We start from the raw sequence: 27,804 nt of genomic DNA on the forward strand, positions 1-27,804 counted from the left end.
ATCAGACCCTGGAAGGGGTGAAGCCTTTCCATGCCTCAAAAAAACAGTTCAATGAGAACAGTTGCCCAAGATTGACATTATCATTGTCCAATCGTTCTCTGTTCCCCGCTGCTTCTGCGTACACGAGAGGCAGAACCAGCCAATCACTGCCAGGGTAGTCCCCAGATCGAGCTAGAGATCGGTTTCTGCGTGTCGGCGACCTGGCTAGGGTCTGTAAGGTCTACAAATCTCGAGTTCTCCAAACCTCCGGGGTCTCCCTTCAGGTTCCCGTTTGTGAGCAGAGACAGTTGGCTCCCCGAGAGCTTATTCAGTGTAAGCCTAAATTTACGGAGGGACTTTCTGTTAGCAGCGTTAGGGGTTGCGGTTATACGGTAGAGGAAATTGCTTAGATTTAACCGGAAGGCTAAATAGGGAGGGTGGGGGAGAATTTGGGGTTCCATTGTGGGTCAGCTCGTAAAGAATCCGCCTGCCGTGTGGGGCACCTGGGTTCGATTCTTGGGTTGGGAAGATCCCCTGGAGAAGGGAAAGGCTGCCCACTCCAGTATTCTGGCCTGGAGAATTCCATGGCCTGTATAGTCCATGGGGGTCACAAAGAGTCGGACACGACTGAGTGACTTTCATTTCACTAAGTAGGGAGAGTAATGAAGGCCACTTTCTCTTAACCCCTTATACAGGGACTCTGCAGGCGGTGGAATGTCTTGGTCCGGCCTTCTCCGTGGCCTTAGCATGTCCCTAAATTATGGTAAGTGCGGGGCGGCTCTTCATCTGACTGAGATGGAGCCATAGGGAGGCTCTGAGCAGGGGAGGAATGTATCTGACCCAGTGTCCACCGGGTGCCTCTGGCTGCGTGTGGGGAGCGGACAGTAGAAATAGGGAGACCTGGGAGGAGGAGGACAGGAGAGTCCAGTGGGAATCAAGGGTAGACAGAACCAGGGTGGATGCTGTGGAGGAGGAAGGGGATTCCGATCAGTTTTGAAGTCTCAGTTGACAGAATCTGCTCATGGGGATGGGAGCGGGGTGACAGGAGGAGGAGTGACACGGCCCAGAGACCAGCCTCCCCTCCGCCTCATAGGGTGGCGGTGGGGCGGTGTGTGTTAATATAGATATGATGCATAGAACAGTACAGGACCCAGTGGAAACCTGTGAGTTAATTCTTACGAAATGCTCAAAAAAGAACCCAACACATGGTGATGGCTCCATAAATGCTATTAATATTACTCTCAGCCATGAGTACCCCCAGCCATAAACAAATATAGCCCCGGGAAGTACTTGGAACGGCATCTCGAACAAAAGAGCGAGTGGCTGATGCTATTATCTGTTCGCTAGGATAATAATCCCTCTTCCGCCCTCTTGGTTGTCTTTCCAGGCCTAGCCCTGGCCCCCCGGCCTTGGTCCATGCGTCCCATGGCCACCCTGAACCAGCTACACCGTCGGGGCCCCCCGAAGTTTCCGCCTTCGAAACCAGGCCCAACGGAGGGCCGGCCACAGCTGAAGGGCGTGGTCCTGCGCACCTTTATCCGCAAGCCCAAGAAGCCCAACTCAGCCAACCGCAAGTGTTGCCGCGTGAGGCTTAGCACTGGCCGGGAGGCCGTCTGCTTCATCCCTGGAGAGGGCCACAACCTGCAGGAGCACCACGTGGTCCTCGTAGAGGGCGGCCGCACGCAGGACCTGCCAGGTGTCAAGCTCAAGGTCGTGCGCGGCAAGTACGACTGTGGCCACGTGCAGAAGAAGAAGTGACTGTGGGGGACCCGGTGGGTGGATCATCACGCAGGAGAACTTTCTTTCCCTTGGTGCACCTGCAGTGCCCTCAGGAAGCAAGTCCAGCTCTAGAAGTAGCTGGTCTGGGTTCAAAGCCCAGACCAGTGGACCCTTAACCCATAGGGGTCCTGGGTGCCCCTCTCCCAACACCTTTGGCTTCATGCTGGCTCCAGCAACCTCTTCTGCTGAGACAAGACTCTGTACTGCTATCTACTGGGGAGGGTTTGCAATAAAGACCCCAGCCCCCAAGGTATGTGACCTGAACCCTCTTGTGTGGTATTCACCCTCTTTGCGGTCTTGGCAACTGGACATCTCCCCTGGCCTCAATTTCCTTCACCAGAAAAAAAATAACTCTGCTCACATATCCCCTCTGTTGGATTTGGTGACGATTAAACCAGATGCTTTTACGTGTATAATAGCACATGCAGTGACTGCTGTTATAAGCTTTGGAATCAGGTGGGCAGCGCTGAAGTCCCGTTCCCCTCCCTTCAGGCCAAGGGCCTGGACATGAAAGCCTTCCTGTCAAGCTTCCTCATCTGAAAAGTGGCAGTAATTGTAATGTTGGTGGCAAAGCGGTGTTGCCGGGATTGGTTGGCGTGCATGGCTCTACTCAGACACACGCACCTGGGTTCAAATCCTACTTCCACCTCTTCCTTGCTCTGTGACTCCAGGTGTATTTGTTCCCCACTCTGGCTCCATTTCCATGGCACTGAGAGTGATGCGGACCTCACCCGATCACGTGTTTGGCCAGGTTAGAGGTTTCTTTTTCTGTTTTTTGGCCACACTGTGCGGCATGTGGGATCTTAATTCTTCTACCAACGATTGAACTCTCTCCCCTCAGACTGGAAGTGCAGCGTCTTGCCCACTGGACCACTGGGGCAGTCCCGTGGTTTTAAGATTTGGGAGCTGAGCATATATCACTGGGCTCTGAAGCCCAACGTCTGGTGCAAGTCTGGCTTCCCCTACTTCCCGGCCAGGTGACCCTGGGCAGGCCTTTTAAACTCTGAACCTGTTTCCTTCTGGACCAAATGGTAGTGACGACGGGGTACCTCCCTGAGAACTGCTGGGAGAATAGCTGAGAACAGGCAGGGGAGCTGTTGGCTGAGTCCTGGTGACCCATCTGTGTTCTCGAAGCTCACCCACTTCTTGCATGGCACTTAGCACACCTGAGGTTCTCACTTTTGGAAATATCCCACATGGCCTTCTAGGATCAGAGCTGGGGGCAGACAAGCACATCAGTTACAGATAAAATCCCCCATCAGCTCACGCTCTGCACCAATTTTTTATTAAGCTAGCTTGTCAGGTGCACTCAGCTAGGGAAACAGTGGAAGACACCAGGGGAGCTTTGCTCCTGGAGTCCTTCTCCAAGTGGGCTCAAGTGTGGAGAAAAGGAGGCTGTCACCTTGGCAGAAGGAGGGCTGCCCGACGCAGGGCCAGGAGGTGGGGGTAGCGGATATAGTTTGGGGGTCAGTGCAGACTGCGCCTTAGGAATTCTGAAAGAAATGGCACCTGTATGGCTCAGAGAACAGGTGCTGTTGGGTGCGGTGCTGGAGGAGCTTGCATGGGCCCCACTAATGAGTCCCAGAGACTCCCCGAAACGAGAGGATGGGTTCCCTTTGAGGCCCCTGTCGGTCCCCCTGAGGACAACCTCTGCTCCCTGCCAGCAATTGCCTTAACCCCAAAATATGCTGACAAGAGTCCTTGTCCAGGATTGTCAGCAGCATTCCTCTGTTCTTAACCTGGGCTTGGCCTTTGTTTTTTGACTCAGTGGGTTCAATCCCTGGGTTGGGAAGATCCTCTGGAGAAGGGAATGGCAATCCACTCCAGTATGCTTACCTGGAGAATCCCATGGATGGAGAAGCCTGGTGGGTTACAGTCCATGGGGTCACAAAGACTTGGACACGACTGAGCGACTAACACATCAACTGATAGGATTTCCCTGGTGGCTCAGTCACTAAAGAATCCACCTGCAATGCAGGAGATGTGGGTTTGATCCCTGGGTCAGGAAGATCACCTGGAGAAGGAAATGGCAATCCAGTATTCTTGCCTGGGAAATCCCATAGACAGAGGAGCCTGGTGGGCTACAGTCCATGGGGTTGCAAGAGTTGGACACGACTTGGTGACTAAACCAGCATCAACTGATCAGCACACGTGTGGAAAAGAAGTTTACAAGTACAATACAGGTCTCTGAGTTACTCTTTGACACTGCCCTGGGGAAGCAAGTGACCAGCCTGGGTTGGATCCCTGGTACCTTGGCTGAAGTAGCAGCAAATGGGGTTCACTGGAGGAGTGCTGGGAACAGGCCACACAGGACCTCCCCAAACCCTTCCTCAGGCGTTCTCTGGCTCCTGGCTGCAAAAGCCGCCCTTGATTGATGTTAGTGTCCGGCAGATGGAGGTCTGTCCAGGAAGGCTGGGTCAGGCTGGTTGGCTAGGACAGGCGGATCCTGACCCTCACACTGGAGTGGGTCACAAGGGTGCCGTAGTGCCCCACCCAGGAACGTGTGTCTCTTCCATACTGCTCAAAAGACACATAGCGGATACCCTTGCCAAAGTTGGTAAAGACGTGGGAGACCTGCGCACAGAAGAAGAGGGAGGGAGTGAGGCTCCAGGGGCTCATCTTCCTCCGCCTCCTTGACACATCGTCACCATCACCTGACCCTACTCCAGGCACTGGGGATATCGCAATGCAGAAAGCAGCCCAAAGAGCTCATCCCGGGACTTCCTTCTAGTCCAGTGGTTAAGAATCTGCCTGCCAAGGCAGGGGACATGGGTTTGAGCTCAGGTCTGGGAAGATCCCACATGCCCTGGAGCAACTATGCCCGTGTGCTGCTGCTGCTGAACCCACAAACCCTAGGGCCTGTGCTCTGAAGCAAAAGAAGCCCCCGCTGTGAGAAGTCTATGCACTGTAACTGGAGAGTAACCCCCGCTCGCTGCAACTAGAGAACAGCCTTTGTGCAGCAATGAAGACCCATTGCTGCCAAAAATAAATAAATCTCCTGCTGAAGCTGAGAGTCTGGACTCTGACGCTGAAGACAGAGGAGGGAAAGGGCAGAGGAAATTCTGCATGTGGGCGGGGTTGTAATTTGAGTAAGCAAGGGCTGCACTGAGATGACATTTGAGCAGAAACCTGGTGGAGGTGGGGATCTGGAGGAAGAGTGATCCAGACAGAGCAACAGTGCAAAAGCCCTGAGGTGGCAGCGTGCCTCAAGCAGAGTGAGAGAAGTAGGAAAGGGGGTCAAGGAGGCAGTGGGCAGATCGCGTGGGGCATTTGAGATGGGCCCCAGAAGGACTTTGGCTTCTGGCTTTTAATTTGGGGGGCCATGCCACTTGGCTTGTGGGATCTTAGTTCCCCCATCAGGGATGGAACTTATGCCTCCTGTAGTGGAAGCAGAGTCTTAACCACAGGGAAGTCCCTTGCTTCTGGCTTTTTTTGTAATTTTTTAAATTGAGCTGAAATTCAAATTCACCTAACGTACCATTTAAGACTACAATTCAGTGTATTTTTTTTTGTGTGTGGCATATTTGTAATGTTATGCAACCATCACCACTATCTAAATCTGGAACATTTCATCACCCTAGGAAAAAACCTCAAATCCATTAGCTGTCATTTCCAATTCCTCCCTCCCTCTGTCCTCTGGCAACCACTAATCTATCTGCTTTTTGTCTCTATGTTGTTCAGTCACTAAGTCGTGTCTGACTCTTTGCAACCCCATGGATTGCAGCATGTCAGGCTTTCCTGTCCTTAACTGTCTCCTGGAGTTTGTTGAACTCATGTCCATTGACTTGGTGATACCATCCAACCCTTTCATCCTTTGTCACCCCTTTCTCCTGCCCTCAGTCTTTCCCAGCATCAGTCTTTTCCAGTGAGTTGGCTCTTTGCATGTGTCTCTAGGGTTTGCTTATTCTTGAAATTTCATATAAATGCTATCATACAATATATGGCCTTTGTGTCTGACCTCTTTCATTTAGCACAATGTTTCCATGGCTTACCCATGTTGAGGTGTGAATCTGTACTTCACTCCTTTTTATAACTGCATGTTAGGATATTTGTTCTGAGACGTAGCCGTGGGAGGGTTACAGGCAGGTGAAATCCTCTGACTCACTTTTTCTTTTTTTTAATTCACTTTTGAAGGTGGCTCAGAGGGTAAAGCGTCTGCCTGCAATGCAGGAGACCTGGATTCGATCCCTGGGTCAGGAGGATCCCCTGGAGAAGGAAATGGCAATCCACTCCAGTACTCTTGCCTGGAAAATCCAATGGACAGAGAAGCCTGGTAGACTACAGTCCATGGGATTGCAAAGAGTCGGACACGACTGAGCGACTTCCCTTCACTTTCTAGATCCTGAGTCTGAGTGTTGGGTTGGGCTTGGAGGGAGGCGATCAGGAATTGAACCAGAAGACCAAAGGTTACTTTGATAAGTGAGGTATGATGACCGTGACAGCTTAGGCTCAGGAGCCACTGTGGCTTTGAATCAAGCCCTGCATGCTTTAGGGTGAGTTTGGGTGTCTCTTCCATCCCTCAGTTTCCCCAACTCTAGAATGGGGATGGAGCAAGGATTTTGGTTCACCACTGCATTCCGAGCAACTACAGCAGTGACCAGTACACATTACATTAGGTGCTTAATAAATGTCGATTGAATAACTAGGCCATTGTGCTAATGAAATGAATTAATGGGTAAAACTTTTGGACAGGCCTGTAATAAGGGCTTAATAATTGTTAGCTGTTGTTATTATAGATACAGATGGTGGTGCTGAGAGCTGAGAACCGAATTTGAGCAGGGTGAGAAGTGGGTGTGCCTTTGGACAGGTCAAGGGTGGTGTGGAAGGCGGTCTGGACCCACCTGTCGGCAGCCTCTCTCAGTCCACTGAAGGACCGGGTTGGGTGAGGCCGAGAACTTGACCACTTCATTTTCATACACGTCCAGGAGGCGGACCCGAAGCCGGTAGATGCAGCCGCAGTTCTCCCGGGCACCCCACCTGCCAGGTGGTGATGAGCCTTCAGGTCTCCACTACCCACTTAGGTCTCTGGCCTCCAGGAACTTTGATGATGCCAGGCCTGGGAACCTAGGGGAGGAGCCTAGGTGCCCCTGAGGTGGAGCCAGAGCCTGGAGAAGGAACCTGGGTGTTCCTGGGGTGGGGCCAGAGCTTGGGGGAGGAGCCTGGGTGTTCCTGGGGTGGAGCCAGAACTTGGGGGAGGGGCCTGGGTGTTTTGAGGTGGGGCCAGAGCCTAAGGGAGGAGCCTGGGTGTTCTTGGGGTGGAGCCAGAGCCGGGGGAGGAGCCTGGATGTTCCTAGGGTGGAGCCAGAGCCTGGGCTCGCCAAAGGTCCGTCCCTCCCTGGCTCTACTATGAGAGCATAGCTTCCCTTCTTTCACCCTCACTATGAAGGGGACACAGTAGCAGTGCCAGCCCGTGGGGGTGACTCGGTGTGAAATGAGCCTCTTCTGTAGAACTGCCACCTCCACCGGGGAGGCGGTGCCGGCCGGTTGCTACTCTTCACTCACCAGTCGGCCACACAGATCTCGATTTGGGCGCTGTCGAGCAGCTCCTGCCACACCCCTTCCATCACCAAGTCCACAAGCTGCCTCTTAAAGCACCATCTAGGAAGAGGGGGATAATGCGGGGTGGAGGGCCAAGAGTTCCATCATTCAAATCACAGCCCAGAAATCAACTCCTCCTGGAAGCCTCCCCTGACTACCCTGTCTGAAGCAGCCCCTTAGGGCTGTGGGCATCCCTGTTGGCCTCTCAGATTCCCCTCCATCATTCACTCTGCTGTGGCACCAGGAGGCTGGACCGTATGCAGACTTGCCCCTTATATTTGTGGGGATCAGAACATGAATGTAAATAGAGGCACACCATAGTAGACATCTGAGCGAGAGTTCTGAGGTCTCCTCACGATCCAAGAGGCCCCCTGCCTAAGATTGTGTTGCTTGTATGGAAGGGTCTCCCTTCCCCTCTGCTTCCTGTTGGGTCAGTCAGTGGGAAGTTTAGCAGCAGATAGAAGGGAGAAGAGAATGGAATCAGGGTATTTATCCTCCTGGCTCCCTCCCAAGGGATCATAGTGGGACTTTGTGTCTCTCCAAGAAAGGACCCTCTCCACAGTGCCCTCTCCTCCCAGCTTTCTCTGACATCATGTTTCCATAACTGTTTCCTCCTTTAACCCTGCCAGGCCTAGGGGTGATAATGTCCCTTCCCCCTAGCCTAGGGTCCTGCAGTATCTCTTGTGTTCTGCCTGGACCTTTGTAAATAGTCCTTCTTGAATTGCAATGTGCCATAATAACAGAAATAGTGATTTATCATGAGAACTGATAAACTGACCAGAACAGAGTACTCAAAGACACACCTAGCTATGTATGGGAACTTTATAAATGATGGACGTGGCGCTGACATTCCATGGTGAAAGGAAGGATTCTTTAGTACATGGTCTTGGGAAAACTGGCTCAGTATGTAGAGGGAAAAACAAAAAAACTGGATCCTTACCGAACATCACATTCAAAGGTGGATTAAAGATCCAAATGTAAAAGATAAAACTATGAGGTTACTAGAAAAGAGTAGAAGCGAATACTGTTAGGATCTAAGGGGAGGGAAGGATTTTTTTAAACAAAATTTCAAAAACAAATTCTAAAGCAAAAAGATGAATTTGATCATATGAAAATAACAAAGAATACCATGGACACAATTCATATGGTAGAGTGGGAGATTTCTGTAATGTCCAGGATGGACAAAGAACTGACATCTAGAATATACAGAAATGTTTGTATATCAACGAGAATAAGACATCAACCTTAATAAAAATACGAACAGGCAGGGACTTCCCTGGTGGTCCAGTGGCTAAGACTCCATGCTCCCAGTGCAGGGGGCCTGGGCTCGATCCCTGGTCAGGGAACTAGATCCCACATGCTGCAACTGAGAGTTTGTATGCCGCAACTAAGACCTGATGCAGCCAAATAAATAAAGTAAGTATTAAAAATAGGAACAGGTAACTGACAAAAGAGGGAATTCACAAGGCTAACAATTATTAGTCGAATGACTGAATACATGCATGTGGGAAGGAGAGTGTGAAAGAGGGTGAGGGTGAGGATGAGGATCGTAGGGTGGGGTTCCCCCTCCCTTGCCCCAATGATCAAGGGCCACTCACTCGAACGAAGTCACGAAGCAGGTCTGGGAAGGAGCGCCCGGCATCATTATGAGGTTCTTTTCCACGGCCCAGCCATTCCCGCCGTGCTCCACCTCCCAGCCTCTGAAGCCCTCTGTGGGATATAACAGGGTTAAACACGAGGGATTCGCGCTCCAGCTTGCCCAGGAGAGAGCCCGCCACTACCTAATGTGCCCTGTCCACCGGCCCCTTCCTCCCAGCAGGCAGCATTTGTGGACCCACCCCCCGACCGCCTCACTCAGCTCAGTGCATCCACTCAGCTTCTTCTCAGCCTCCCTCGGCCTAGTCCCCTGCCCTGCCTCTCTTAAATCTCTTGAATCACTGGACTTTAATTTTGGCCCCGCCCTGCGGTGCTACCTCTGGGATCCTCTAGCCTTGAGCCCGCCCATTTACTCAGTTCCCCTTCCCACAGCCTCTCAAAACAGCCTGATAGTTCTATGCAAGCTCCGTCCCCTGTCATAGCCCAGTCGGTTTCTTCCCAGCCCTCCCCTGGCCCCTCCCCCTTTAACCGCTGCCCACTGAGTTGAGGGGACTTCCCCAGTGGTCCAGTGGCAAACACACTCTTCCAACAACACAAGAGAAGACTCTACACATGGACATCACAAGATGGTCAATACCGAAATCAGACTGATTATATTCTTTGCAGCAGAAGATGAAGAAGCTTCTGACAATCAGCAAAAACAAGACCTGGAGCTGACTGTAACTCAGATCATCAGCTCCTTATTGCAAAATTGAAGAAAGTAGGGAAAACCACTAGACCATGCAGGCACGACCTAAATCAAATCCCTTATGATTATACAGTGGAGGTGATGAATAGATTCAAGGGGTTAGATCTGGTAGACAGATAACTATGGACGGAGGTTTGTAATATTGTACAGGAGGCAGTGATGATAACCATCCCAAAGAAAAAGAAATGCAAGAAGGCAAAGTGGTTGTCTGAGCTGAGAGGAGACGAGAAGCGAAACACAAAGGAGAAAGGGAAAGATACCCATTTGAATGCAGAGTACCAAAGAACAGCAAGGCTTCAGCAATATGTGAACCGTGAACTTCCAGATGTTCAAGCTGATTTTGGAAAAGGCAGAGGAACCAGAGATCAAATTGCCAACATCTGCTGGATCATCAAAAGAGCAAGAGAGTTCCAGAAAAACATCTATTTCTGCTTTCTTGACTATGCCAAAGCCTTTGACTGTGTGGATCACAATAAACTGGAAAACTCTGAAAGAGATGGGAATACCAGACCACCTGACCTGCCTCTTGAGAAACTTATATGCAGGTCAGGAAGCAACAGTTAGAACTGGACATGGAACAACAGACTGGTTCCAAATAGGAAAAGGAGTATGTCAAGGCTGTATACTGTCACCCTGCTTGTTTAACTTCTATGCAGAGTACATCATGAGAAATGCTGGGCTGGAAGAAGCACAAGCTGGAATCAAGATTGCCGGGAGAAATATCAATAACCTCAGATATGCAGATGACACCACCCTTATGGCAGAAAGTGAAGAGGAGCTAAAGAGCCTCTTGATGAAAGTGAAAGAGGAAAGTGAAAAGGTTGGCTTAAAGCTCAACATTCAGAAAACTAAGATCATGGCATCTGGTCCCATCACTTCATGGGAAGTAGATGGGGAAACAGTGGAAGCAGTGTCAGACTTCATTTTTTGGGGGCTGCAAAATCACTGCAGATGGTGACTGCAGCCATGAAATTAAAAGATGCTTACTCCTTGGAAGAAAAGTTATGACCAACTTAGATAGCATATTGAAAAGCAGAGACGTTACTTTGCCAACAAAGGTCCATCTAGTCAAGGCTATGGTTTTTCCATTGGTCATGTATGGATGTGAGAATTGGACTGTGAAGAAAGCTGAGCGCCAAAGAATTGATGCTTTTGAACTGTGGTGTTGGAGAAGACTCTTAAGAGTCCCTTGGACTGCAAGGAGATCCAACCAGCCCATTCTACAGGAGATCAGTCCTGGGTGTTTATTGGAAGGACTGATGCTAAAGCTGAAGCTCCAATACTTTGGCCACCTCATGCGAAGAGTTGACTCACTGGAAAAGACTCTGATGCTGGGAGGGATTGGGGGCAGGAGGAGAAGGGGACAACAGAGGATGAGATGGTTGGATGGCAGCACCGACTCGATGGACATGAGTTTAAGTGAACTCTGGGAGTTGGTGATGGACAGGGAGGCCTGGCGTGCTACGATTCATGGGGTCGCAAAGAGTCGGACACGACTGAGTGACTGAACTGAACTGAAAGAACAGCAAGGAGAGGTAAGAAAGCCTTTTGAGTGAAGAATGCAAAGAAATAGAGGAAAACAATAGAATGGGAAAGACTAGAGATCTCTTCAAGAAATTTGGATACAAAGGGCACATTTCATTCAAGGGATGGGACAGAAACCATAGGGAATAATTGAAGCAAAAGAAATTAAAAGGAGGTGGCAAGAATACACAGAAGAACTATACAAAAAAAGGTCTTAATGACTGGGAAAACCACAATGGTGTGGTCACTCAGAGCCAGACATCTGGAGTGTGAAGTCAAATGGGCCTTAGGAAGCATTACTATGAACAAAGCTAGTGGAGGTGATGGAATCCAGCTGAGCTACTTCAAATCCTAAAAGATGATGCTGTTAAAGTGCTGCACTTATTATGCCAGCAAATTTGGAAAACTCATCAGTGGCCACAGGACTAGAAAAGGTCAGTTTTCATTCCAATCCCAAAGAAGAGCATTGCCAAAGTTAATGTTCAAACTACTGCACAATTGTCCCACACAATCCAATCAACTCACAAGCTATCAAGGTAATGCTCAAAATCCCTCAAGCTAGGCTTCAACAGTATGTGAATCAAAACTTTTCAGATATACAAGCTGAGTTTAGAAAAGATAGAGGAACCAGAGATCAAATTGCCAACACCCACTAGATCATAGAAAAAGCAAGGGAATTCCAGAAAAACATCTACTTCTGCTTTACTGACTATGCTAAAGCCTTTAACTGTGTGGATCACAACAAACTGTGGAAATTATAAAAAGATGGGAATACCAGACCACTTTACCTGCCTCCTGAGAAACCTGTATGCAGATCAAGAAGCAACAGTTAGAACCAGACATTAAACAACAGACTGATTAAAAACTGGGAAAAGAGTACATCAAGGCTGTATATTTTCACCCTGCTTACTTAACTTCTATACAGAGTACATCATGTGAAATGCGGGGTTGGATGAAACACGAGCTGGAATCAAGACTTCTGGGAGAAATATCAACAACCTCTGATATGCAGATGATACCACTCTGATGACAAAAAGCAAAGAGGAACAAAAGAGCCTCTTGATGAAAGTGAAACAGGAGAGTGAATAAGCTGGCTTAAAACTCAACATTAAAAAAAACTAAGATCATGGCATCCAGTCCCATCACTTCATGGCAAATAGATGGGGAAAAGTGGAAACAGCGGCAGATTTTATTTTCTTGGGCTCCAAAATCACCGCGGATGGCGATGGTAGCCAGGAAATTAAAAGACGCTTGCTCCTTGGAAGAAAAGCTATGTGTATTAAAAAGCAGAGACATCACTTTTCTGACTAAGGTCTGTATAGTCAAAGCTATGGTTTTTCCAGTAATCATGTATGGATGTGAGAATTGGACCATAAAGAAGGCTGAGTGCTGAATATTTCATGTTTTTGAATTGTGGTGCTGAAAAAGACTCTTGAGAGTCCCTTGGACGGCAAGAAGATCAAACCAGTCTATCCTAAAAGAAATCAACCCTGAATAGTCATTGGAAGGACTGATGCTGAAGCTCCAATACTTTGGCCACTTAATGGGAAGAGCCAACTCACTGGGAAAAACCCTGATGCTGGGGAAAGCTTGAGGGCAGGAGAAGAAGGGGAAGACAGTGGATGAGATGGTTGGATAGCGTCACCGACTCAGTGGATGAGTTTGAGCAAATTCCAGGAGATGGTGAAGGTCAGGGAAGCCTGGCGTGCTGCAGTCCATGGGACCGCAAACAGCTGGACCGGAGCGAGCGATTGAACAACACTGCCCACAGTCCCTGGCTCCTCCCACTCAGTCTGTCTCTTCCCCAGCTCCTCCCTGGCCTCGCCCACCCAGTTTCTCAAGGACCAAGTCCCTTGGCTCCTGGCCCCGCCCACCCATGCCCGGGGTCTCTTCGGTCCCACCCCCTGGCCCCGCCCCGCCCCGCCCCGCCCCGCCCCTCGGCCCCACCCCCGGCACCCACGCTCTCCGCAGGAGTTGAAGATGAGGTTGCGGCCTAGGGGCGCTCTCAGGCAGTAGCGCGCCAGAGCGCAGAGCGGGAACTCCTCCTCATCCTCGTTGTTGGGCGGGCAGCGCTGGGCCACCGAATAGAGGGCGCGGCCCTCCGCGCTGCGGTCGCGGGCCAGCTGCAGCAGCCAGACGGTGGGCCCGTCCACCACGTCGCGCCAGGCGCGGCACACCGGGCGGCAGCGCATCACTAGCGCGCGCGGGGGCACGTGGCTCAGCACCTGCACGAGCAGCTCCGGGGGCAGCGCGTCCAAGGCTATGGGCGGGTCCGCGGGCAGCCGCCGCCGCCGCGAGGGCCGGGCGCCCATCTCCGGCCGCCAGAGTCCTGCAGACAGAGAGGGGTCGGCGGGTTAGGGCAGCCTGGCCTCCCTCCAGCTCTCTTTCCAGGACGCAAGAAGAGCTTAACCGTGACCTCACCAGGTACACGGGCGACAGGGAGGCTGCCAGCTCCAAGAAATTCAGCATCTGGTTCCTGCCACTTGGCTCCAGACCGCGACCGGTTTCTCCCCCACCTTTCCCCCTTGAGCAACAAACTCCTAAGCCTGATCATGACCCCAGGAGGGCTGCTAACCACGGCTTCCTGCTCTGGCCGGTGCCCTCATGTCAGGCTGAGCACTTTACATATGACCATACGCTCACTGAAGACCTATGAGAAAAACCCACCAAGAGGGAAACCATTCCCCAGGTGTCCCAACTCTCTGGCCTTTGGAATCCATGACCTGTCCTCCAGCAAAATCCATTTCCTCAGTCTCTTCGCTGAACATTCTTGTCACCTTCTTGCTCTAACCAGAACCCAGCTGTCCTGTGACCCTTCCGAGTGGGTACATCTTGCTCCTTGCTACTGTTTTCAGATCATTCTCTCTCCCTCAAACGCTCCAGCTCATCAGGGTTGATCGTCTGTCGCCTCGTCAGCATCATCTGGTGACCCAGAAGACTACTCATCACTTCTCCATGATTTTAGCTCTAGGCTCACTGCCACTCAGGTCGCTCGTATCAACATTCCAGGTGATTTCCAGATCCAGGTTGATGATCCTCCCTTCTCCCACCCGGGTCTCTCTTGTTCCCTGACCAGCTGTCCTCCTAGCCCCTCTTTCCTGTGGCTGCACCTACGCCTTGTCTCCACGGCCTCTTCAGAGCCTCTTCCTCAGGCTTCTCACTCTCCAGTCGTCACCTCCTCTCTTTCCAGCTCTGTCCCTTCAGTGCCCTCCACCCTCCACAGTCCTGCCAACCCACTGGATCTCCCATCCTTTGTCCCTACCTCTTTTTCATTGCCCCCCACACCATCAATTCTCAGTTCTTCTTTATCCAGCTTAAGTTCCCTGGTTAGTCATTAAAAACATTTTTTGCATACACCCTGGCCTCCTCTGGCTTCCTCCCACACATGACCTGGTTAAATCCAAGGCCTCCACTTACCTGTGCCTGTACTCACACGGTTTAAAGCAGCTGAAGAACAACACACAACTCCACTGGCCAGCTCCACTTCAAGTTTGTGAACTTGACGCTCAAGCGGGCCTGTAGCGCTGTCTGGCAATGAAATTACAGTTCTCTTACCCACTAACTCTTCCTCTCTATACATAGTTATTTCACACCTTCTCCCCTGACCTCCAACACATCACACTTCCTTCCACCTATTCACTCTTTTCTTGCTTCTTCTTATTTATTTTTGGCCATGTGGTGTGGCATGCAGGTTCTTACTTAGTTCCCCCTAACCAGGGATCCAGCCAGTTCCAGAGTCCTAACCTCTGGACCACCATGAAAGTCCCACCTTGCTTCTTATTTTGCAGAAAAAAAAAATTGATAGAAAGTGAATGTCCACAGACCCCCACTGCCCCATAGACCCTCCCTGCCCTCTGCTTTCCCACCATAACTGTGCCTCTTCCAGGCTACTGTCTCATAGTTCTCCTCTCTCTCTGCTGCACCTTCAGCTTCCCTCTCTGAACTGGGTCATTCTCATCAGCCCACAGAGTCATCTCATATGAAAATGAATGAAAATTCTCTTGATTCCAGCTCTCTTTCCAGCTATGACCCCATTTCTTTGGTCCTCTTTATAGTAAAACTTCTCCAAAAAGTTGTCACACTCACTGCCTCCATATGGCCTACTGCTATTCTTACTCAAACCTTCTCTAATCAGGCTTTGCCCTCCTTAAAATGTTAATTGCTCAGTTGTGTCCGACTCTTTGTGACCCCATGGGCTGTAGCCTGCCGGGCTCCTCTGTCCATGGAATTCTCCAGGCAAGAATACCGGAGTGGGTAGCCATTCCCTTCTCCAGGGGATCTACCTGACCCAGGGACTGAACCTGGGTCTGTGGCATTGCAGGCAGATTCCCTGAGCCACCAGGGAAGCCCCTCCTTCTCTACCCTGAAATGTCAAGGTCACCCCCCAGTGACCTTCCTTGGTGCGGAACCAATAGTTGCTGTTTGCTCAGTGTTCACATTGCTTGACCTGTTTACAGCACCCAACACAGGAGTTGCTCTCTCTTCACTCTTCACTTCACTCCTCTGAGCCCCCACATCCCTCTGGACCCCTTCCGGCTGCCTGGTGGCTCCCAGTCAGTCTCCTCGGCTGTTTCTTCCTCCTTCCTCTGATCTCAGGGTCAAGGGTTAGTCTTTGAACCTCCTCTCTTCTCCATCAGTACTCACTCCCTTGGGGGTCTCATCCACTCTCATCACCTCTCACCTGGACCATTGCTGTCTCCCTGCTCCTTTCCCCAACAGCCTGTTTCCCACAAGCAGGCAGGACAGGTGTGAACACCTGAGTCTGGGTCCAGTCCCTGCCTGCTCAGAGCCCTGCTGGGCTCCACCGCATCAGGGTCAGGGAAAGGTGCTCACTGTGGCCCACAAGCCCCATGTGATCAGCACTCGTCATCTCCCTGCCCTCATTTCCCCTTACTCACTCTGCCCCAGCCGTACCTCAGAGCCTTTGCACAGGCCGTTTTCATCACCTAGATCCAGAGTACTTCTTTGCTCACCACACTTCCTTCAAACCTTGGCTCAGCTTCTCCACGAGACTGTCTCTGGCCTCCATATTTACAATTTCAGGGCCTCATGACCATCACCTACTTCTCCTTCCCTTTTCCTTACTTTATTCTTTTCTAACACTCTTATCACACCATACACATAAGTATAGGCGGATTCTTTACCATCTGAGCCACCAGGGAAGCCTATATATTGATATAATGTACTTAATTAAGTAAATCTTCCGTATTGTCTGTTCCCCTGGCCACATTGTAATAATCACTATGAAGGCAGAATTGCTGCTGATTTCGCACACTGCACACCACACACCAGTGTGTGACACATAATAAGTGTTTAATAAAGAGATATTAAGTCACTGAATGAACGAACTGTCACATCAGAAACCCACTTCACAGATGAGGAAACTGAGGCATAACAAAACGAAACACCTTTATTTAAAACAAAACAAAACACCTTGGCAAAAGAGCTTAGTGATGAGATGCTGATTCCTGAGTACAACCAGCCTGGGTTGACTCCCAGCTAAGCCTCTTGCCTCAAGGGCAGATCTCTTCATCTTTTTGTGCCTCACTTTCTTCTTCTGAAAATGAGGGTGTTAACCATACTTCCCTCATAGGGTTGTTGTGAGAATGAAATGAATTAATATTGGTAAAGCACTCAAGAAATAACCTCCGGTATCTCATAAATAAAAGTGATATTAATATATTAGACACTAAATTATGTTAGTTGCTATTATTATTATACACCATAAAAAGATGACGAGCAACCATTTAGCTATGATATTTCCATCTGGTGACATTTATTGGGCCCTTCCTAAACCACTGTGCTGAGCATTTAAGACGCATCATTGCGCTGAATTCCATCATAGTGTTTTAATGGCCAAAACGATCCTCGGAGATTGCCCTGGGTTAAGAGCCTTCAATGATCTAATGCTTGTTATATCATCTAGTGCCAGTAAGTGCTCGATTCATGTCAGCTGTTACTATTTTGAAATAAATTGATTAAGATCTTGTTAAGAATTAAGCCTGTATCAGGCAAGCAGTCTGTGGACATGGCACAAAGCCTGACTCCGCTTTGCCCCCACAACAGAGAACTGAAGTTGTGGAGACAGGCTCTAGAGACTAGAGTGTATTTTGCCCCCAGGTTGCATTAATAATTAGCTGAAATTTACAAGTGAGTCCACCAGCTTGCCAGGCATGGACATGAAACTCACCAGAGCCTAGTTCCCTGGGTCAGCTCTCCTTAGGAATGTGCCGATCGCTGGTGAGTAGGGGATTTCTGGACCTGAGAGTGGTCCCCTCACACCACGAGGGCAGCCAGTCTTCACTGGGGAGCAAGGACTTTGAAGTGATGTACTGTATGAGCCCTGGGTATTCAAAATGCTTATCTGTGATCCTCTCCTGAGGACCATGAGGTGCCTTGCAGCCACCATGTCCAGCCCAGCTGAATGCCAGCTACTGGCTGGGTCAGAATGGCAGGTCACTGCCTGCTGCCAGGGTGTTTGGATGTGTGTGTGTGTCTGTGTGTGTTTGGTGGGGAGGATAATTGTACTGGTTGTCACACTGACTGCAGGATCATACTGGTATTCAGTTTCCAGGGACCTGTGACGCACAGCAGACATCTTCTCCAAAAGGCTATAACAACGTATCCAATCTGCGTCGCTCTTTTCCACCACTTGATCATTCTCCATTCACACCTCTCCCCTTGACATGGGCAGGCCTTTGGGACTGCTTCACCCTTTCAGAGCATCACAGAAGTGACGTTGCTAAGGGGTTGTGGAGGTTGTGTTGTCTGGGGATGCATGCCTGGGGAGCCGTGAGTCCAGTGGTGTGCTCCTAAATGTTTAACAACGGGCTCTTGGACTTCCCTGGGGTCCTGTGGTTGAGACTTTGTCTTCCAATCCAGGGTGTGCAGGTTCGATCCCCGGTTGGGGGATCCATGAAATACATGTTTTTCAGAGCTTTTGGATTTAGGGATTGTAGCATTTGCTGATTTCTGTGGTGTGACTATACTGTCCATGGCTGAAGGCAAGCTACCAAGATGATGTCTCTGAACTTTGGAGTTGGGAAGCACTGTCCACAGTGCACTCCCGGGATCTGGTGTGAACCAGTTCCAGCACACCACCGCCTGAGTCACCATGTGAGTCTGGCTGTCCTGAAGTCATCACAGTGGAGAGACCACAGAAGATATATATATATGCTTGGGGAGCCTCAGCTGTTTGGGTCTTCCCATCCTAGGTGCTCATGGCTCAGTGGTAAAGAATCCAGGTTCGATCCCTGGGTGAGGAAGTTCCCCTGGAGGAGGGCATGGCAACCACTCCAATTTTCTTGCCTGGAGAATTCCATGGACAGAGGAGCCAGCTGGGCTACTGGGGTCGAAAAAGAGTTGAACACGACTTAGCAACTGAACAACACCAACGACGTCCTAGGTGCTAGACAGGGAAGTTAATGAGCCCTCAGATGACCCAGCCCGAATAACCGACTGCTGGGACCTGCACAGCAGCCCTGGGAATTGCTTAGCTGAGCCCAGTCAGTCCCAGAGCCATCAGAATAATAAAGGAATGGGTACTGTTTTAAGTCACCGCATTTTGAGTGGTCTCTTATGCAGCACTTACTAAGTTTAACGATGGTCAGTGACTTGTATTGCAGGGGACAGGTACTACTCACAGAGGAAGGCCAAGAGAATCCCAGGCTGGATTAAAAGTTCCAGTTGGAATAGATAAAGATGTGGTCCGTATATATAACAGAATACTACTCAGTCATAAAAAAGAACGAAATAATGTCATTTGCAGCAACATAGGTAGACCTAGAGATGATTATATTAAGTGAGTTCAGTTCAGTTCAGTCGCTCAGTCGTGTCCGATTCTTTGCAACCTCATGAATCGCAGCACACCAGGCTTCCCTGTCCATCACCAACTCCCGGAGTTCACTCAAACTCACGTCCATCAAGTCGGTGATGCCATCCAGCCATCTCATCCTCTGTCGTCTCCTTTTCCTCCTGCCCCCAATCCCTCCCAGCATCAGAGTCTTTTCCAGTGAGTCAACTCTTCGCATGAGGTGGCCAAAGTATTGGAGTTTCAGCTTTAGCATCATTCCTTCCAAAGAACACCCAGGGCTGATCTCCTTTAGAAAGGACTGGTTGGATCTCCTTGCAGTCCAAGGGACTCTCAAGAGTCTTCTCCAACACCACAGTTCAAAAGCATCAATTCTTCAGCACTCAGCTTTCTTCACAGTCCACCTCTCACATCCATACATGACCACAGGAAAAACCATAGCCTTGACTAGACAGACCGTCGTTGGCAAAGTAACGTCTCTGCTTTTGAATATGCTATCTAAGTTGGTCATAACTTTTCTTCTAAGCAGTAGGTGTCTTTTAATTTTATGGCTGCAATCACCATCTGCAGTGATTTTGGAGCCCACAAAGATAAAGTCTGACACGTTTCCACTGTTTCCCCATCTATTTCCCATGAAGTGATGGGACCAGATGCCATGATCTTCGTTTTCTGAATGTTGAGCTTTAAGCCAACTTTTTCACTCTCCTCTTTCACTTTCATCAAGAGGCTTTTTTGTTCCTCTTCACTTTCTGCCATAAGGGTGGTGTCATCTGCATATCTGAGGTTATTGATATTTTTCCCAGCAATCTTGATTCCAGTTTGTGCTTCTTCCAACCCAGCGTTTCTCATGATGTACTCTGCATACAAGTTAAATAAGCAGGGTGACAATATACAGCCTTGATGTACTCCTTTTCCTATTTGGAACCAGTCTGTTGTTCCATGTCCAGTTCTAACTGTTGCTTCCTGACCTGCAAACAGGTTTCTCCAGAGGCAGGTCAGGTGGTCTGGTATTCCCATCTTTTTCAGAATTTTCCACAGTTTATTGTGATCCACACAATCAAAGGCTTTGGGATAGTCAATAAAGCAGAAATAGATGTTTTTCTGGAACTCTCTTGCTCTTTCGATGATCCAGCAGATGTTGGCAATTTGATCTCTGGTTCCTCTGCCTTTTCCAAAATCAGCTTGAACATCTGGAAGTTCACGGTTCACATATTGCTGAAGCCTGGCTTGGAGAATTTTGAGCATTACTTTACTAGCGTGTGAGATGAGTGCAATTGTGCGGTAGTTTGAGCATTCTTTGGCATCTCCTTTCTTTGGGATTGGAATGAAAACTGACCTTTTCCAGTCCTGTGGCCACTGCGGAGTTTTCCAAATTTGCTGGCATATTGAGTGCAGCACTTTCACAGCATCATCTTTCAAGATTTGAAATAGCTCAAGTGGAATTCCATCACCTCCACTAGCTTTTTTCATAGTGATGCTTTCTAAGGCCCACTCGACTTCACATTCCAGGATGTCTGGCTCTAGGCGAGTGATCACACCATCATGATTATCTGGGTCGTGAAGATCTTTTTTGTGCAGTTCTTCCGTGTATTCTTTCCACCTCTTCTTAATATCTTCTGCTTCTGTTAGGTCCATACCATTTTTGTCCTTTATTGAGCCCATCTTTGCATGAAATGTTCCCTTGGTATCTCTACTTTTCTTGAAGAGATCTCTAGTCTTTTCCATTCTGTTCTTTTCCTCTATTGCTTTGCGTTGATCGCTGAGGAAGGCTTTCTTATCTCTTCTTGCTATTCTTTGGAACTCTGTATTCAGATGCTTATATCTTTCCTTTTCTCCTTTGCTTTTCGCCTCTCTTCTTTTCACAGCTATTTGTAAGACCTCTCCAGACAGCCATTTTGCTTTTTTGCATTTCTCTTCCATGGGGATGGTCTTGATCCCTGTCTCCTGTACAATGTCATGAACCTCATTCCATAGTTCATCAGGCACTCTATCTATCAGATCTAGGCCCTTAAATCTATTTCTCATTTCCACTGTATAATCATAAGGGATTTGATTTAGGTCATACCTGAATGGTCTAGTGGTTTTCCCTACTTTCTTCAATTTAAGTCTGAATTTGGCAATAAGGATTTCATGATCTGAGCCACAGTCAGCTCCCGGTCTTGTTTTTGCTGACTGTATAGAGCTTCTCCATCTTTGGCTGCAAAGAATATAATCAATCTGATTTCACTGTTGACTAAAGTGAAGTAAGAGACAAATGCCATGTAATATCACTTATATGTGGAATCTAAACTATAACCCAATGAACTTATCTATAAAACAGAAACAGACTCACAGACATAGAGAACAGACTTGCGGTTCCCAAGAGGGAGGGGAATGAGGGAAGGAGGGACTGAGAGTTTGGGATTAGCAGATGCAAACTATTATAACTAGAATGGATAAACAAGATCCTGGGGTTTCCCTGGGGGTCCATTGACTGTCTCTGTGCTCCCAATGCAGGGGGCCTGAGTTCGATTCCTGGTCAGGGAACTAGATCCCACATGCTGCAACTAAGACCCAGTGCAGCCAAATAAATAATACATAATTTAAAAAAATACTTAAAAAAAGACCAAGGTTCTAATGTGTAGCACAGAAAACTATGTTCAGTATCCTGGGATAAGCCATAATGGAAAGAAATATGAAAAAAGAAGGTCTATGTATGTATAACTGAGCCACTTTGCTGTACAGCAGAAATTAACCCAACATTGTAAATCACCTATATTCTCTTCTGTTTTAATTTTTTTCTTAAATCAACTATATTTCAATAAAATAAGTTTTTTAAAAAGTTCCATCTGGGCAGAGGTACTCATTTGAAAGTTGTTTTTTTCTTCCTGTTTCTTGATCTAAAGTCAGGTTACACGTGTGTTCATTTGTGAAAATTCATCAGGCTATACAGTTTGTTTCTAGAAAAGGTTTACTGGCAACAATAATAACAATAAAAACAGAGTTGGTAGTCCATGGAAAGGAACCAAAAGATATCCAAAAGGCTCTCCGCAAAGTTATCAAACAAAAAATAGGATGAGGACGACGATGATGATTTTAAAAAGTGAAAGTGTTAGTTGCTCAGTCATGTCTGACTTTTTGCAGACTTTTTGCAACCCCATGAACTGTGTAGCCTGCCAGGCTCCTCCGTCCATGGAATTCTCCAGGCAAGAATACTGGACTGGGTTGCCATTCCCTTCTCTGGGGGATCTTCCCCATCCAGGGATGGAACCTGGGTCTCCCGCATTGCAGGCAGATTCTTTACCATCTGAGCCACAAGGGAAGCTGCTTCACAAATGCATGAGTCATCCTTGCCCAGGGGGCATGCTAGTCTTCTGTGTATCGTTCCAGTTTTAGTATATATGTGCTGCCCAAAGCGACCACAAAAGGATTGTTTTTAAATTCAAGAACCCTTGAAACTATTAAGAGGCAGCTTTTCTCTTTCCTTGGTGGTTCCTCGAATCGTGTAGGGCCTTTTCAGAGTGACTGGAAAATTTCACACAAAAATACCCCCATGATTCAGTGGTAAAACCATTGCCATGGTATAATAAGCATTATTTTATGATTATTTCTGATGGTCCTGGGGACTACCGGGGCTCAGTCACATGGTTCTCAGGGGCTCTTGTGCCGTGGGCCTCAGGCAGAGCATGGCACTCGGTCATCTTCTGAAAGTTCGTCATGCCTCCGCTGAGCGCTGGACCAGGGGACTCTCTGGCTGGGAATTCCCCAGGCAGATTCCCATCTCCATGTGGCGTCCCCTGCTAGCTGCACAGTTTTCCCAGAGTAGTTACTTTTGATGAAGATCCAATAATATCATTTCATTGTCACAGCTCATGATTCATTAAACTATCTCCATTTCATATAGCGTTTTTGAAAGTAATTTTATTTATTATTCTTATTTTTGGCCGTGCTGGGTCTTCATTGCTGCTCGGCTTTTTTCTAGTTGCAGAGTGCTCTAGGGCGCGAGGGTTTCAGTAGCTCTAGTTTTTCAGTAGCTCTAGTTTCTTTTTTTCAGTAGCTCTAGGGTTTCAGTAGCTCTAGTTGCGGCTCCCAGGCTCTAGAGCACAGGCTCCATAGTTGTGACGCACGGGCTTAGTTGTCGGGAGGCATCTGGAATCTTCTCAGATGAGGAATCGAATGTGTGTCTCCCACATTGGCAGGTGGATTCTTTACCACCACGCCACCTGGGAAGCCCTATAGTGTTATTTTTACTTGGTTAATTTTCTTCCTTAACTTTGTTAGTTTTATCTTTATTAATTTACCAAGTACACTTCTATTGATTTTGAGATTACTTTTATGATTTGATCAGCTAATAATATATTGGAATAACTTAGGTGCAACCATTGCTTATTTATTATTTAAAATTTTTTTTTTGGCTGGGACATGCGGCATGCAAGATCTTTAGTTCCCCGACTAGGGATCAAACCCTTGCCCCCTGCAGTGAGACCGCAGGGTCTTAACTGCTGAACCACCAGGAAGTCCCAACCTTTGTATATTTATAAATGTATGATTGTACTTGCTATGGTATTTATACATTTTTGTACTTGAAGTGTCATGTCACTAATTTTGTTTTATGAATTTGGAATACTGAGCAAACAGTTGCTGTGAATGGTAATGTTTCAGTATTAGTCTAAAAAAATACACAGGCTTTGTCTTTGTCTCCCTATCTTAGGAGTCACTGTATAATTATTTGAGTGTTTCTGTATGCCTGAATTTTTTCAGAATTCAATCATGGGGGTAGAAAAGACTCGACTGCAAAGATTCAATATATCAGTAAATCCCATTAGGACCCTCTGCTGGGGGCAGGGAGTGGCTGAGGGTTTCCAGGAGTCTAGGCTGCTGCTCCCTGCAGGACGGCTGGTGGTCAGGAGCTCCCACTATGGAGGCAGACAAGCCAGGTTCAAATCCTGGTTCTGGGCTTCCCTGGTGGCTCAAGGGTAAAGAACCCACCTGCCAAGGCAGGAGACACGGGTTCAGTCCCTGATCAGGGAAGATCCCAGATGCCTTGGAGCAATGAAGCCCACTCTCCACAATAATGAGCCTGTGCTCTAGAGCCCGCGCTCTGCAAGGAGAAGCCCGAATGTCGCAACTAGAGAGTAGCCCCTGCTCGTTGCAGAGAGAAAAACCAGACCAGCAACAAAGACTCAGCACAGCCAGACAAAAAAAAAAATCTGGTTCTGCCTTTTCTTGGGCAGGCCATCACTTTTGCATGTTGCTGGCTTCTGAGCCTCAGTTTTCTCATCTGTAACATGTGACATATGAATAACTATTCTATCTCAAGGGCTGGATGTGAGCAGTGAAGGAGAAATATCCTTAAGTCATGTCTGGGACTCAAGGAATAAGTAAGACCCAATGTCATACAAGAACTAATAGGATTTCACTCTTTGGATGAAGATTTGGTAATCTGAACCTAGTGAGATGCCCTCTGTGGATGTCCCTTGGGGAGAAGGGAAATGGGAGAGGTGCGTGGGCACATGTCCAACTCATCTCCCTTTCAAAACTCTTGTCAACTACCTAGGGCACCCATGTTGAACTTGAACTCCTCAGGGAGAATGCATGAACAAGCCACCAAGCCAAAGCCAGGAATTACCTCCAGTAACACTTCATGGAGATACAGTGTATGCACCGGGATAAGCGAGGGAATCTCAGTGGTGGGATTTGGGGCACATTTCTGCGGTTCTTCCCTGGTGGCTCAGCTGGTAAAGAATCCACCCGCAATGAGCGAGCCTGGGTTCGACCCCTGGTTTGGGAAGATCCCCCGGAGAAGCGAATGGCTATCCACTCCAGTATTCTGCCTGGAGAATTCCATGGACTGTATAGTCCATGAGGTTGTAAACAGTCAGGCATGTCTGAGCGACTTTCACTTCCTGCGGTGTGTGCATGCATGCATGCATATATTCCATTTATATTTGCCCAAGAGTCCTATTTCCCAGAAATTTTTAAAAATTAAAAAAATACATTCACGGGTGTCTAATTTACATCCAATAAAATGCAAACATTTCAAGCGTACAGTCTGTGTTCTAACAGCTGTACGCAATGGTACAACCATCCTCATAAATAAGAGGTGAGACATTTCTGTTACTCTAGAATGTTTACCCTTTCCCACGTCCACCCCAACCATTAATTTGCTTTTTGTCACTAGAAGTTTTCTTTTCTAGAGTTTCATATAAATGGAATCATATGGTGTGCCAGTTACCAATTTACTGCCTTACAGCTCCAAGTTGAGAAACTGGAGTTTAGGCCTTTAAATCTTCCTTCTCCGGCTGCCATGCTACAGTTTTCCAGTAGAGGGAGCCAGAGAGGTGTTGCAGGAGGAAAGAGTTTTGCTTCTAGCTTCCAGACGCGGTTCCCCAAAGGCAGGTAGCTTTTCCTGCCTCCTTCACAAGGGTGTAGGTTTCTCCAGTGCCTGGCAGTGAGGAGCACCCCTCAGCCAGCATCTTGCCCTGGCACCCACCTCAGCTGGTTTCTTGGCTGAGTGCCTCTGGTGAGACACTTCTTGTGAACTGTTTTCCCTAGCATCCTTAAAGGACTGACTTCTGGCAAGTTCCAGAGGGTGGATTTCCAGCAAGTTCCACAGCCGGAGCACCAAAGAGACTCCTTTGCCCTTTAGTGAGCCATGTCCAGGTGTTCTCCCAAAGCGTCAGGGTCTGGGGACCTCCCTGGTGGTCTACTGGTTTAAGTCTCCGTGCTCCCAACGCAGGGAGCCAGGGTTCAATCCCTGGTCAGGGAACTAGATCCTGCATGCCACAGCTAAGACCTGGCGTAGCCAAATAAATAAAAATAGATGTTAAACAAAAACAAAACCCCCCAAAGCGCGAGGGTTTCTGGGACTGCCAAGGACAGTCTGGAGCTGACACCTTTCTCAAGCTCTCTATCTTAGATCTTAGGGGTAGAGGCTGCTCCCTGTATTTATATTCTTTACCATTCTCTTTATTTCTCAGTAGCTTCTCCTTCTAACTCTAATCCCCTGCTATGATGACTAAATCTGTATATTAAACATTCTCCCTTCAAATTACTGTGGGGTTTCAGTCTCTGGATTGGACCCTGAGTAATAACCATAGGATGCACCCTTGCGTCTTCTTTCCTTCAGCAGAATACTGTGTGATTCAGTCACATCGTTGCTGTATTAATCGCCAGCTCACTCCTGTTTATCACTGAGTAGTACTCCATTGAACAGATAAACCACAATCTGTTTACTCACTCGGCATGATGGACATTTGGGTTGTTTCTAGCTTGAGGCTGTTATGAATAAAGCTTCTATGAACATTCACATTCAAGTGGTTGTCTGGACATACGTTTTCATTTCTCATGAGTAAATACATAGGAGTGGAATTCTTGGATCACATGTTCTTCACGAGAACACACCCAATCATTTTTTTCAGCATGACTGTGCACTCCCATCAACATGTATGACGGCTGCACTTGCTAGCACCTTGTAGGGTCAATCTTTTCAATTTTAGGCAGAATGGCTTCCGTTTCACGCCTTGGAGAGATTTCCCTCTACCTGACATTCTCCCTTATCAATTTTAACACTTTACTCTTGAACGGTGGTGCTGTCTCTGTTTTATTTTATTTCTTGGCCACACTGTGCTACTTGCAGGATCTTAGTTCCCCAACCTGGGATTGAACCTGAGCCCTCAGCCATGAAAGCGCCCAGTCCTAATCACTGGACTGTCAGGGAGGGAAGTCCTGCCAGTGTTGTTCCTAACCTACAACAAATGGTTACAGAAATATCATCAAGAAACAAGATTGAGATGTTGCTTGTGGTTCAGTGGCTAAGACCCTGAGCTCCCAATGCAGGGGGCCCGGGCTCAATTCCTGGTCAGGGAACTAGACCCCATATGCCCCAACTAAGAGTTTACATGCTGCCCCAACTGGAACCTGGTGAAGGCAAATAAGGGCTTTCCAGGTGGTGTTAGTGGTAAAGAGCCCACCTGCCAATGTAGAGAGGCAGGTTTGATCCCTGGGTTGGGAAGATCCCCTGGAAGAGGGCATGGCAACCCACTCCAGTATTCTTGCCTGGAGAATCCCATGGATAAAGGAACCCGGCGGGCAGCAGTTCATAGGTTTGCCAAGAGCTGGACACAACTGAAGCAACATGTATGCAGCCAAATAAATAAAAAATTAAAAACAAATGAAATATATGAGCAAAAGGGTATATTGCACAGCACAGGGGATTATAGTCAAACAAACACAGAAAAACCCCCAAAAACAAGACTGAAAATTTCTCGCTCTTTAGAATTATTTGCATGTACAAAGATTTGGCGTGCCTTCTCCTTCAAGAAGGAAGACTGAGCTATAACTAATCAGGGCCTGCAATCTTTAGGTAGATTTTTTTTTTTTAAGGCACCTCTTCTGGGTGAAGGCAAGCCTGGGGTAGCGTGACCCGGTGACTGGAGCAAGGCATGGATCTGAGTCCCCACTCATACCACTGCCCCTGGCTGGCCTCACAATTACAACAGCTGGTCCTGTGCTGCGTGCGTGCTAAGTCACGTCCAAACCACTTTGTGACCCTATGGACTATAACCCACCAGGTTCCTCCATCCATGGGATTCTCCAGGCAAGAATACAGTGTGGGTTGCCATGCTCTCCTCCAGGGGATCTTCCCGACCCAGGTATGGAACCCAGGTCTCTTATGTCTCCTGCATTGGCAGGCAGGTTCTTTACCACTAACACCACCTGGGGTTCTGTCTCTAAGTGAGGTGGACTGGGTGTAAGCCAACGGGGAGTGGTGGAGCCTCTGTCAGTCCGGAGAGAAGAGCCCAGTGTGGAGGCCGTGCCAGCACTCACTCTGGCTGACTTACTGCCCAGT

General features: G+C 48.3%; 2 protein-coding genes and 1 non-coding gene across 9 annotated transcripts in view; 1 reads left to right on the forward strand and 2 right to left on the reverse strand.

Annotated features, from left to right (window-relative positions):
* Positions 1-157: 157 nt before the first annotated feature.
* MRPS12 (mitochondrial ribosomal protein S12) lies at positions 158-2,022 on the forward strand. 3 transcript variants are annotated; one of them, XM_052655311.1, is made up of 3 exons: positions 158-312; positions 675-742; positions 1,367-2,022. In XM_052655311.1, exons 2-3 carry the CDS (start codon positions 694-696, stop codon positions 1,735-1,737), a joined length of 420 nt encoding a protein of 139 aa, XP_052511271.1. In that variant the 5' UTR covers positions 158-312; positions 675-693; the 3' UTR covers positions 1,738-2,022. The 3 variants fall into 3 exon arrangements, with proteins under 3 accessions (XP_052511271.1, XP_052511272.1, XP_052511274.1); XM_052655312.1 differs by having other exon boundaries at positions 179-209; XM_052655314.1 differs by having other exon boundaries at positions 199-263.
* The window catches only part of LOC128062872 (F-box only protein 17), a 34,621-nt gene continuing 8,374 nt past the window's right edge, over positions 1,558-27,804 (reverse strand). For 2 of the 5 annotated variants that reach the window (XM_052655307.1, XM_052655308.1), the window contains exons 2-7: positions 14,582-14,692; positions 13,125-13,493; positions 8,895-9,006; positions 7,261-7,356; positions 6,600-6,735; positions 1,559-4,332 (exon numbers count right to left, since the gene is read on the reverse strand). In XM_052655307.1, coding sequence (XP_052511267.1) covers positions 4,189-4,332; positions 6,600-6,735; positions 7,261-7,356; positions 8,895-9,006; positions 13,125-13,476 — 840 coding nt within the window. In that variant the 5' untranslated portion in view covers positions 13,477-13,493; positions 14,582-14,692 and the 3' untranslated portion in view covers positions 1,559-4,188. Of the gene's footprint in view, positions 4,333-6,599; positions 6,736-7,260; positions 7,357-8,894; positions 9,007-13,124; positions 13,494-14,581; positions 14,745-27,804 lie in introns of those variants that run through there. The other 3 variants (XM_052655306.1, XM_052655309.1, XM_052655310.1) reach the window with 3 other exon arrangements.
* On the reverse strand, positions 22,267-22,378 carry LOC128064266 (U6 spliceosomal RNA). Its single transcript, XR_008200982.1, has one exon. It is a non-coding gene; the product is annotated as a U6 spliceosomal RNA (small nuclear RNA).

This window comes from Budorcas taxicolor, chromosome 18, assembly GCF_023091745.1.
Source record: "Budorcas taxicolor isolate Tak-1 chromosome 18, Takin1.1, whole genome shotgun sequence".
Taxonomy (NCBI): domain Eukaryota; kingdom Metazoa; phylum Chordata; class Mammalia; order Artiodactyla; family Bovidae; genus Budorcas; species Budorcas taxicolor.